The sequence below is a fragment of the Papilio machaon genome, chromosome Z (genome assembly GCF_912999745.1).
Source record: "Papilio machaon chromosome Z, ilPapMach1.1, whole genome shotgun sequence".
NCBI classification, from domain to species: Eukaryota; Metazoa; Arthropoda; class Insecta; order Lepidoptera; family Papilionidae; genus Papilio; species Papilio machaon.
In genome coordinates, this window is record NC_060016.1 from 8,489,212 (window position 1) to 8,501,402 (window position 12,191).

The window sequence follows — 12,191 nt, forward strand, 5'->3', positions numbered from 1 at the left end:
TTACTTGAGTAAAGAAATTTTAGTCGTCACCATTTTTCATACTACTGTACCTCTGACGTCAAATGGTCAAATCCGACAAGTATAAAATTAACAATGAATTAGTACCGTTCAATTACAAATATCTAATTATCGTAAAGGTAAATATTTTCCACAAAACAATTTTTACGTTACAATAGCATTAATTAGATTTCATTATCCCTTTACCTATATATCACATCAAATTGTGCCAACGAAAACACTGCAAACATTTAAACTAGGTATAAATTACAAGAGATCGGTCGGAAATTGAAGTGTTTCATTGATATTGTTGCGTGATAATGCTATGGTTGCGTATCCGCCTAATATGCCAAAAGCCATGGGCTCTAGCAATAATTGTATTAAAAAAACAGTGATCATTTTGTACTCCTGCTATTTACAAGAATATTAAACTACGAGTTATTATGATAGATGTTAAAATCTTTTTTTTTTTGTTATTTATTCATAAAATTAATAATATTTATTTGAGTAAAGTTTGAATTAAAATGAAACCTGTACTAGTACTGTGTCCGATTTCATTTGTCTGTTTTTTTTAAACTTTCATATTAATAAAAAATAAAACTCGTGATATTTGAACTGATCCTAACGCAAATATAGATGTAGCAAAAATCAAACTTTTTGTTGAATTTACAAAATGCTATTATTATCAAACATGTCAAAAAAAGTTTGACATTCGTTGCCCTAAGGGAACCTTTTATTTCTTGTACTCCTTAACTTAGCTTTTTAACCTTAAATAGCTTCGACTTGAGTAGATCATCTGTAAAATACTATTTTTATTTTTACTACAGATGTTTCAAATTTCAAATTCCCAATATTATTATATCAATAATAAATTTATTATTGCAATGGATTAATAAACTGCAATAGAGTTACATAAATCAAAAACTGAATTGATTTTGATTGGTATCCTATCTTTTTAGTAGCAAGGAAGTGCTCTGTAGTGTACGTGTGTACACACGGGTATTTCGTAAATACTCGCTCTGCAAATGGCCTCATAAATTTTATACGTGTTTAATATTTAACGCAATACATTTATCTAACAGGGACCTGAGAGTTAAATGTCTGGTCGTCCCAGTCAATTTGAACTAAAGCAATTAGTGATTTGATTTGTAAAAGATTTTAAATGTTTAATCGAAGGATGAGATGTGTGTAGAATAACCTTAATGTTAATTTATAAATGGTTTTCAAATAAAAAGATAAACTTACCAACACACATATCGACTAAACCCTGGTCCCATCCCTTAATCACTTGACCAACGCCAAGTTGGAATGTGAACGGCTGGTCGCGGTCATAGCTGGAACAATAAAAAATTACAAATAAGATAAGTATTACAATCATGGAATCTAATTGACCCTTATTTATCATCGACTTTACTGTCTCCACATTTTGCCTTACTGATTTTTTGCGGACATGAAAATATATTTTTTTTACATATATACGCTTACAGCATGGTTTCAACGGTTAGTGTTTCTGACCCCTTTTGACCATTAAAGTTAGAAAGTTATCTGAAATATGTTTACTCTAAGACAATTTATACTTTTTATGATATTCTAACTTTTTTTTACTAGTTACTTATCCCATATAATGGCACAGACTGTAGTATAATCTGCATACGCGTAACTTATATTTAACGGTTGTGCGGACACAAGTTGTCCATATATTTCAACAATGTGACCGGAGCATCAGATAAATCGGCTCGTAGAATAACACTATTACATAGGCCTTTGTCCGCAACAACAGTTTTGCATGCATACCATGCGGTGCATATAAAATGTCGCAATATACTACGGATACCCAAATATTACGAAGTACCAATATTTATACATTGGATATAACAGATTATTCATACTTCAATGTAAAGAACAATTATTATTTTTGAGCATAAACTTTACTCTTTTATTTCTTGGAAGTTTTTTTAGCGAACCATTTTAATGCTTTTTCTAAGCAAAGTCAGATTCCTTTAGAAATAACCACAATTATCGAAAACATTTTGCTCCTAGCAACCTGTTCTACGCAATTTTATTCGTTTGTTGCTTTTAAAACTTTTTTTTGATGTACAAGTGAATATAACTGAATCTGTATTGTCCGGGCAATAGACAATAACATTGCTTCTATTCAATGGTTGTTCAATTTATTGTCAATCCGTAATCTACAAAGAGCCCTTTATACAACCGACAAGAGCAATTAAATCTTGTACATATTTGTCTCCCGCAATATACGGATTGTTTATAAAGTCTGTTTTTGATATTAATACAACACCATTCATTTATCTACCTTGATAGTCCTACCTTTGTCTATATAGATGATTAACAATACAACATATAATTTGAACTATATTAATTAGAATTAAGTAATTTAATTATTAATTATTTAACCAATTTTAAATAAGTTTTACCGTAACGATTAACCAAAATTTTAAGCAAAAATCTATAAATCTAAAAGTTTACAGATCTTAATTTTAATTAGTTTAACTATGAAAGTTTGCATGTACAATTTCAATTAAAAAATCTATAATTAATTCTCTTCAGACAGGACAATAGATTTTTATAAAGTGAGCGTTGTAGAAATTTTCCGGTAGCCAGCTTATTAAACTACTCGCTAGTTTTAAAAGAAAACTTTAAATTGAGAAACAAAGTTCCCTAAAGAACTCTAACGGAGACCGGCGAATGGTTGTGAACAACTGAATTCTTCTATACCTACTCAAACAATGACTCGTCCATTTTATTTAATTCAATCAATATTTTAATTATGTATTTTTCTTTGTATAACAGTTATGTTTAGCACTTCAAATGCGGAAGTCCCAAAGATGTTACCCAGTGGTAACAAGTCGTGGCTTTTGATGCATAACATTGTGTATAACGAAAGGTGTTTGAATATTCATACTTCGTTGTGAATTACTTCTATAGATATATATCTACTACTCTAGATTTTTGTCTTGGTACATCACAGAAAATAGTAAATGTTGTTTTATTGTCGTTTCAAACACAAAGGGCCGCATTCAAATGCATTTTGAAAAAATACAGTCCCATTATAAAAACAATTGGTTTAAAAAATTAAAAGAGAAAGTATGATTAAATTAAACTCGTTTAAACGCATCCTTGTATTGCATAACAAAACGTTTAGTCACATGTCTAGACGTGATACCATGCGTTATGTAATTGCACATTAAAATATTAGATTTCTTGTTACGTTAATAGTTTCGTAAGAATAAGGATGAATTTAAGTGTCGTTTAACTCATCAAAGGCTTTAGAACACGTAAGGCATCCAAAAATTCTGTAACCTTTATCCGTTTAAATATTTTAGAACACAAATGAGTTTTATGACAGGATTTAAAAAAATAAACTTAAGAAACGGATTAATTTTGAACTAAATAATTGAAAAAAATAAACCATTGAACTAGTCTAATCGTTCAGCAGTTAAATAAATTCTAGAATCTGTTATTGGTAGTGACAGGTGCAATTTCTTTTTAAAATTAGCTGCATATCTGATTCATACATTTTTCTATAGTAAATATTTAAAAGAACTTTTAATCGAACTCTTTGAATTGGAAAGATGATGATTAAATTTTTTAATTATTTGTTATCAAATTTGTTAATATAAGCTTTCTTTATGCCAATATTAAGCTTTACTGATAAATCGAATCTGTGGTTTAACCAGTCATCATCATCTCCCTTTTCTTATTCCACGTGAATGGCATCAGCTAGATTGTAATGAGAACGCTAGCGGTAACTTTTTGTTATAATCATTATCGAGATCCAATCATGTCACTATTGTGTTCCATTGGAGTCAATTATCGGACAAAATGCACCCGTGCGACCATTATACTCTCCCATTAATTTCGAAACACCCCTAAAATCTAATTTATAGTGTACTTTATACTTGTTACATCCTTATATTTCTGATATTATATGGCTACTTTGGCGTATGATAAAAAATTACAGTACCACAGAAGGAAACTAAAATGTTTAGTAATTTTTTTTCTCTAAAAACTGTAGGTATGTTGGCGTTTAAAGAACTTCCTATATATTACATTAAAATTGAATTGAGAACCAACGAATATTTGTTATTTATTTACATCCGCTCCTTATATGTGATATTCATCTAATGTTACCACGTCATATGTTGAGTGTGGTGAAAGTTCGTTGTCAAACAATGGTTTTCACTCCGTTTGTGTCGACCCGCTCTTACCATTTACACTTTCGATTCGCAAACGAGTGTCATTTACTTTCCCAATGCTGTTTTGTCATATGCTCAGTAATTCTTGAGATACACTTTTTGTTAACTGTAATATCTGTGATTCATCGCATTAGTGACAAAACAATATTAACGTTATATTGTTAAAAGGTATATTCAACATCTTTTGTAACGTGTAACCTCGATTGTCACTTGTTTTCACATATCGTTTTTCACAGATTATTGTTCACATGGCCAGCTCAACCTCCTTCGTACCACAAAATCCTCTTTCGTTCTACCAAAGAGGATGAATGTTGCACACATTATAAATTGTAAAATTTTACATATAATTGTCATAATGCACAGATTATCCTGTCTATCCTTAGTGGAATGGAAAGATTGGATTGAGTAAACTTTATTATCAACACGTACTTCTGGATAAGAATAATGACGTAGCAGATACGATTGTAACTTTAACTGTTCAAGTTCATGAAGAGATTTAGAGACATTAAAATGAAATTGAGTTTTCTTACTCTTCAGGGATAATATTCTAGAACACGTTGTGATAGGAAGTAAAGTTGTAAGAATATAACTTTTATGGGCTATGCGCGCAAGGAGGACTTCTTCAAAAATTTATACGCTCAGAATATAAGATGAACGCACTACATTGTAAACACAACTTTAACAAAATTAAAGTCAACTATTAACTTATGTTAATAGTTGACTTTAATTTATATTTTCATTGTAGAGTTTATGAAGACAAGCCGTTGTGTAAAAACCAAATAAGCACGACTGGTCTACAGCAATGCGCGCAAGATGACTCCTTATGTGTTAAAATAGATCTAGTTACAAACGGACATACATACATATCATTATAAAAATACGTTAAGCTATAACTTTGTATCGCTTTTTATGGTTATTTGACACGATTAAAAATGGTTTTGGTTATGAATTATGGTACAATTTTGAACAAATTTTTAAAACTTTATTGGATTTAAAGGAAAATAAACCAATATGTCTATATGAATATTTCATAATTAATTTAATAATAACATCAAAAATTGATAAGTGCTAGCGTAACTAACACGTTTTAAATTAGTCGGTATTTTACGAACAGCATAGATAAGAGACACGCGTTGGTCACGCTTATAATCGCTAACCACAACCGCAAGTCTAATTTGAAAATTTAACTGGACCGATTAAGTTGATTTTTTTTTCAACCTTTTTTATAGTTAGAAAGGAACACCTATACTTCTATTTTGTGTAAAACCGTTAATTAGTTATTGAATATGTTTATAATCAATTCATAATGTAAGTTAAAACATCGAAATGTACGAAGGTTATAAATTTTAACTGAAATATATTTTTCAAAGAAGATAAGAAGCATGAATCCTCTCTATAATAGCCAGATGTAGGTAAAAGTGGGATAAAATAGCTAGCCTCAGACGCGCTAATTAATTTTTGTTTTCACCTTCATGGCTCGTTGGCTGGTATTATCAAAGAACTTTCGTGTTCATACAAAACTTTCACGAGTTCATTTCAAAATAATAATTAAAAGAATAAAATTCGTACGTGATTAAAACAAACTCTGATTATATTTCAAACGGTTAAAACTAATTATCACACCTTCGGGCAATTTGACTGATTAAACAATGTATTATTTCTCAATATATGTACGCAGTTAAAATATTTTTTAGTAGTACTAATCTTTACTAATTCCTTTGGGAATGACCATGACCGAGTGTGGTGTAGAACATTTTTCGTTTAATCTTTAAAGTGGCCTAGTTTAAGTTAAATGGCATAGAGGGCCAAGAACCATAAATAACTATTTTTATAAAAGCTGCGTCACGTCCTGTAGGAGGGCAGCCGAGCGCGCCTTCTAACGTTGAATTTTTCACACCCCACACCCCAAGCCACAACCCCCTATCCCCATCGTACTTAATAAAATATCAGACAGACTTCGTCACATCTCAAAAATATAAAGTTTTTCTATTTTATCTTTAAAACATTCCACTTCTTGAAGATACACGCTCTCCATTTATATGTTGTAAAACTGATCAAGAAATTCTAGACTGCAACAGCAATTTCAATACTTCAAATAACGAGTTCGTATATTAATCGAGTTGGAATCAGAATAAAGGGTTCATTTTGTTGCTATGCAGTAAGGTAAAACAGTAACGAAATTTTTAAAAAAATTTTTGGCACCGATATCAGTTTGCGGCTATAAATTCAGAATGAACGAGAACTTCTAGAAATGTAAGCCGTCTACGCTTTGTAAAATATTCCGACGGCACTACAATGTCAAGAAAATTACTTAGAACAAGTTACTTTGGCTTGACATATTTAAAACTTAGTTACATAACGATAAAATTTTAAATTTATCAAAGAATATAAAATTGTCTTTGACTTTTTTTTTTGTGTTTATTTTTTATACGATAGTAAAATACTTCGATGAGTCAGAGTTTGCAAGTTTATTACGTTACTTAATCTAAAGAGGTAAATCTAATTCGAGGTAAACGCAGTCAATTTAGTAAGATGGTATGATTCAAGCTTTTCGGTAATCCTTTGATGCTAAATCATCACGGTTATATGCTTTTATTTGCGTTAATGTCGCCTGCTAATTCAAATATGTGTTTTCCTACGGACTCATTTCAAGCCTTTGAATATAGTATTGTTAGGTACATATTAACGTTGTATATAAATACGTAGAGGAAGTCATATAAACAGAATAAACTTATGTCTTAACTATATATTAAACTGCATCTTGCTATAGATGTTGAAAAAATAATTGCTAGAAATATTTAACCAGTGATAATTACAACCCTGTATTGGATAGGAAAAGGAACATCTGTTGTTTCCAATTAACTCTTGTAAAACGCGTCGTAGATTTTTTCTACACAAAGTTAATGTGTTTAAAAAAGATCGCAAAATAATTATTTACTATTCCTTTGAATAACTCTTCGATACAAGCAAAGTAAAGTTATCTGGTAAATTACTCTGTTAAAATATTTTAACCTATTATAAAGAATGTAGATTATTTTACGATACGTTACATTTTTCCAAAAGGTAACTAAACAATGAAAAGATGCATTAAATTTTTATCCTGCATTAAATAATTTGTATTCTATTAACAAATTGATTATTTAAAAACGCGTAAAAGATTAGACGACAAGAGTTTCAAAAGCATTACACCTTTAAAAACTCTAATGGAAATTACATGCTAACTTTTTTTATGCGACAAATTACATAAACAACTAAAAAAACTTTCACGTTACGAATACAAGTTCGATGAGAGGAACGAAGAGAGCTTTCAATGGAGAACTTCCATATTGCAAGATGTCTAATCACGATGCGCTTTTGAATTACGTAATAAAGGTATATTCTGTCTGCCAGTTGCAATGGAACGAGATTTCAAGAATCGGAAACTTTAATTAATTAGCGTCTATGATAAAGGCATAAAGGCTCTAAAGAGGACGCTTTTAATAAAGTGAAGTACGGATTTCTATAACAGTCTATCTTATTTATTTCTATATATCAACTTTTTTACATAGCGTTCAATCATAGCAGAATATAATTATAACAAACGTAATCTCCAAGAACCCGATTTTGTGCCAAACTCTATTTCTTTATTAATTTAAAACATAAGTGGATATTCCTAGCAAATTGCCTCGATTTATTTTTGCAGCAGCGCAAGACATTGAGGTTTATTAAATGAAGTAATAATTGATAGTTTCATAGGCTGAGGTCAGAGAATATAAATCTTGTACTAAATAAATGAGATTGTTTATAAATAGAAGGTAGAAGACATAAGAAAGTGTGGATGAATTGTGTAAAAGAGGATATGTTAAGGATTGAATTCAGATAAGGCTGATAGATGGATACAGAAAATTCACATACTTAGTCGACCGTAACGACAAAGACAGAGTGATAATGATAGTTCGCATTAATTATATCCAGTTACATGTTCAAAATCAACAATAAAACAAGTTGGTTGTTATTAAATCCAGCTGAAAGCATCATAATCGCGCCCCGTTCGGCGCGCTGCTGCAATAAATTTCAATCTGTTGATATTGTTGACACACACAAAGTCTGGCGGGCGCTAGAAATTTCTCAGAAGACACAAAATGTGGCCTCAGTGACAGGAACAAAATATCGTACATCTTATTTTATTAGTTCCTTTATATTTTTACGGCTTGTTTCGCATGTTAGGATCTTGTGGATTTACACTAATTATTTTCTCATAAGTATTGTTTTTTTACATTTCCTTTTATTTCATGTATAAATTTTTGATTTGGTTTCAAATTCCAACTTATTTTTTCTCTTTTTTCTCTCCTTTAGTGTTTCCTAAGTTTTTGAGTGGGTTTGATTCTCTGTAATTTAATGGCCAAATAAAGCAATGGATATCAAATAGTTAACATATTTAACATTGTTACAATAAAAACGGTCCAGGGATTTTACTAAATATAAAATTTCGTAAAGTTTTTTAACAGATATGAATTAAAAAATGATAAAGTGACCAGATGTGCGGGCGTTAGCCGTATTGCTGCCAATGTAATTAAAAACAACTACTGATTAAGTCTGTGATCCGTTTTCATATCCGTACAAATGATTCTATTTTCAAATTTTTACAAATCAGCTCACCGCATATTTCTGTGTCTAGGTTTCTTTAAAAGCCTAAGAGTTGATTATCGCTTAAAAATTCCGGTTTAACGATCACTTTATTATTAATTGTTATTTTAAAGAAACTTTCATCATATTAAAAAGAAAAGTTAGCGAAACATTTTACGTTATTTTAAGAAAATATGCAAAGGCTTAAATTTTCGAACAAGCAAAAGTTTACTAGTTTTAAAGACACTAGCACTCGAAGTTAAAAAGAGGCATTGAATATGACAGGACACATTTTTTTAGACAGGATAAACGAAAATATTTTACACAACATTAATTCGGTGATAATTGAACCTAATTGAAATAATTTTTATTTCACTTTAAAATATTTGCCAATTCAAATATGTTTTTATTTAATTTTATAAGCATGAATTTACGTCTTAATTTTATTTATAATGTCAGGATTGAATTTTTATATTCCGAATTTGTATTAGAATTTATAAGTAGTACAATCATAGGATTTCTCCAATGAAGCGAGCAAAGTAATTCCTAGTACTTACTCTACATTATAGAGAGATCACCTTACACATTAGTGAATTTCATTGATTGTATTTGCTTCATTGATTACAAACAACAGACATTTAATGCGCATTAAACACTAATTAGTTGTATTGTCACAATCACATATGTATAATAATCGTTTAGGGGAATTAAATTGGATTGTTATTAATATCCATTAATATGCTAAAAGCGTTTGATTATTTCTTTCGCTCTAATGATAAGCTTTATCCTATTTGATTTGTGAATCTATTGTTTAACCGAATTAGGTAATTATACCAATTGCATAAGGTTGACATTCCTATGTAACACTATTTGTGTTTTCAAAATATAATATTAATTACATGTTTTAATTAAATGAATGATTTTTAGAGGCATATTTTTTTTTATAAAGAATTAAACTTAAAGCACAAATCGAATTAAGGACAAAAGGCAACTACGATAACATTTCGATGAATTTTTAAAATCGCCGTTAGTGTTGGAAGCAGATGTTCACCGACAAATTCACAATATAGGGATAATTTATTATTTATAGCTGGTTTACATCTTGTTTTTGCGACTTTATGAAGTTATGACATACTAACTGTCGCCCGCGATTCCATCCGCGCGGAATTAATAAAGAAAAAACACTTACAATACTTTGTAAGTGTTTAGCCTATGTGTTCTTCCAGACTATGTTCTAAATCTATGTTTATAATATTAGTAAGATTGTTTTACAGATCCGTTCAATGTCGATTTATATTAAAAGTAAATAAAAGTAATGTTTTTGAGGCTAGGTGTGTGTGTATTTTCGTTCCATCTCTATTGAATTCTTAATTAATTTAATCGATGTTGAATAACTGTCACACATGTCAATTGGTTGAGCTAATGCCTGCTTAAAATAACTTTTTATTTTTATAGCTGGTGTGTTTGTACTCCATTTCATCTTTACAGAAATCCGTATCCAATGTGTCAGTTATATTTTTATAGAATATTAAACTATGTTACTACAGTTCCCAACTCGGCTTTAAATCGAATACAGTGGATAAAAACAGAACCGCATCGAAGAAGTTGTTTGGTCTGAGAAGAACTTTCTTTTAGATCTCCGACGGTTTCAAATAAACGTGAAATGAGCAAATCTTTATAAAATTGTTTCCTGAGTATTTCGAAATGCAATGATAAGTATGACAAGGAAAGCTTTTGATGGAAACGCGTTGTAAAGTTGTAAACTATATTAAGGTTTCATTACTATTTGTACGAAGATTATAAACTCTAACTGAATCCGTTATGAAAATTTGTATAAAAAATTTATTTTGTACAAAATATTCTTCTTATAAAATTTTTAACAATGTTTTTTTGAAACTGAATTCAAATTCGAAAAGGTTCTATGACTTTGCTTTTACATTACTCATATTTTAAAAATGAAATTGTTTAAGACTTTCTATTATCTCCGAGTCTCTATTATTGGTCAATTTTCCAAGCGTCTTCAGTTTCTGACCGTTTGAACGTTATTTCATAGTTAACTGACCGCTTTTAGTCTGTAACAGTATTACGAGGAGAGACACCACAAAGACTTTCAAAGACACTCGATAACGTATAGGACTGGCTGTTTCTAAATAAACCTCTGTTTTCTCGACTCGGTTTACTATGTTACTACGGTGAAATATGAAAAAAGAAAACAAACAAATTCCATATTTATCTTATTATCAACAGCAATTTTATAATTCTCTTACTCAAGGTGTTTATTATTGAAATTTGCGAATGAATGAAACGGTTGCTAATACTTTTACTATCTTTAAAAAAAAACAGAGTACACAACTACAGTAATAAAGTATTATTTTTCTACATACTTATTTAATAAAGTAAAATAATAAGCAGTTGCTCATGACTTCGTGCGCGCGGAATTAAAAATCCTAGATACCTACAAACAAACATCCATCGATCCAAACATCCAAACATTCGCATTTATAATATTAGTAAGATAAGTGAACACGTGAACTTGACTATATTGAAATCAGTACTAAATTTACCTTTCCTACGTTTTAATAAAACATTTCCCACAAAAACGTAAAGAATCCTTTGGATGTTTATGAGCGTTGCTACATTACATGAGTTGAACCGCTGCCCTTTTGCCCCTAAGCCAATAAAAATATTCACAGAAAAGACTGCTAAAGTAACGAAAAAAATACATATATACAAAGTTTAGTATTGGTACACATACTTGCTTTACAATATTTCAGCGTCAACAAGTGTATAATTAAAGGATTTTTTTTGTTGGTCAATCACGTGTAAACTACGTACCTATTATGATTATCTGATACGGAATCGTACTAAGAATGATATAGGCTATTAATTTTTGGTCCTTTCATTTTTATGGTTATTAAAGATTTGATTTATTGTTTTGTTTGTATTGAATAGGCTCTTAAACTACTGAACTAATTTGAAAAATTCTTTTACTGTTGTGAAGCTAAATTATCCCCAGGTGACATAGGCTATATTTGTTATTAGTTTTTTTTGAAGTCACGGACAACTGTTACTTAAATGTATGGATGCGCAATAGCGGGCTATGGTAACTTATGTTACACTACAAAATATTTGCACTTGTTTTTTTATTATCCAAAACAAAAAAATCGACGAGATAAATAATAAACCTATGCAACTGCGATTTACCGATAGTATTTTCATATAAGCCACGTTCTTGTATATGTTCTTTACAGACCTGACACGTACAGTACAGGCATCACGCCAGATACACCATTTTTGTACTAATGCATCTTCTAGACGTATTAATATATCATTTCATCGTAACTAAGCGAGACGGACAAATTGCTCACAACT

The 12,191-nt window shown here is 30.1% G+C and overlaps 1 protein-coding gene across 2 annotated transcripts in view; it reads right to left on the minus strand.

The window, feature by feature from the left end:
- The window catches only part of LOC106717089 (FK506-binding protein 2), a 31,955-nt gene that overhangs the window by 1,806 nt on the left and 17,958 nt on the right, over positions 1–12,191 (minus strand). For both annotated transcript variants that reach the window (XM_014510800.2, XM_014510802.2), the window contains exon 2: positions 1,243–1,331. In XM_014510800.2, coding sequence (XP_014366286.1) covers positions 1,243–1,331 — 89 coding nt within the window. The remainder of the gene's footprint in view (positions 1–1,242; positions 1,332–12,191) is intronic.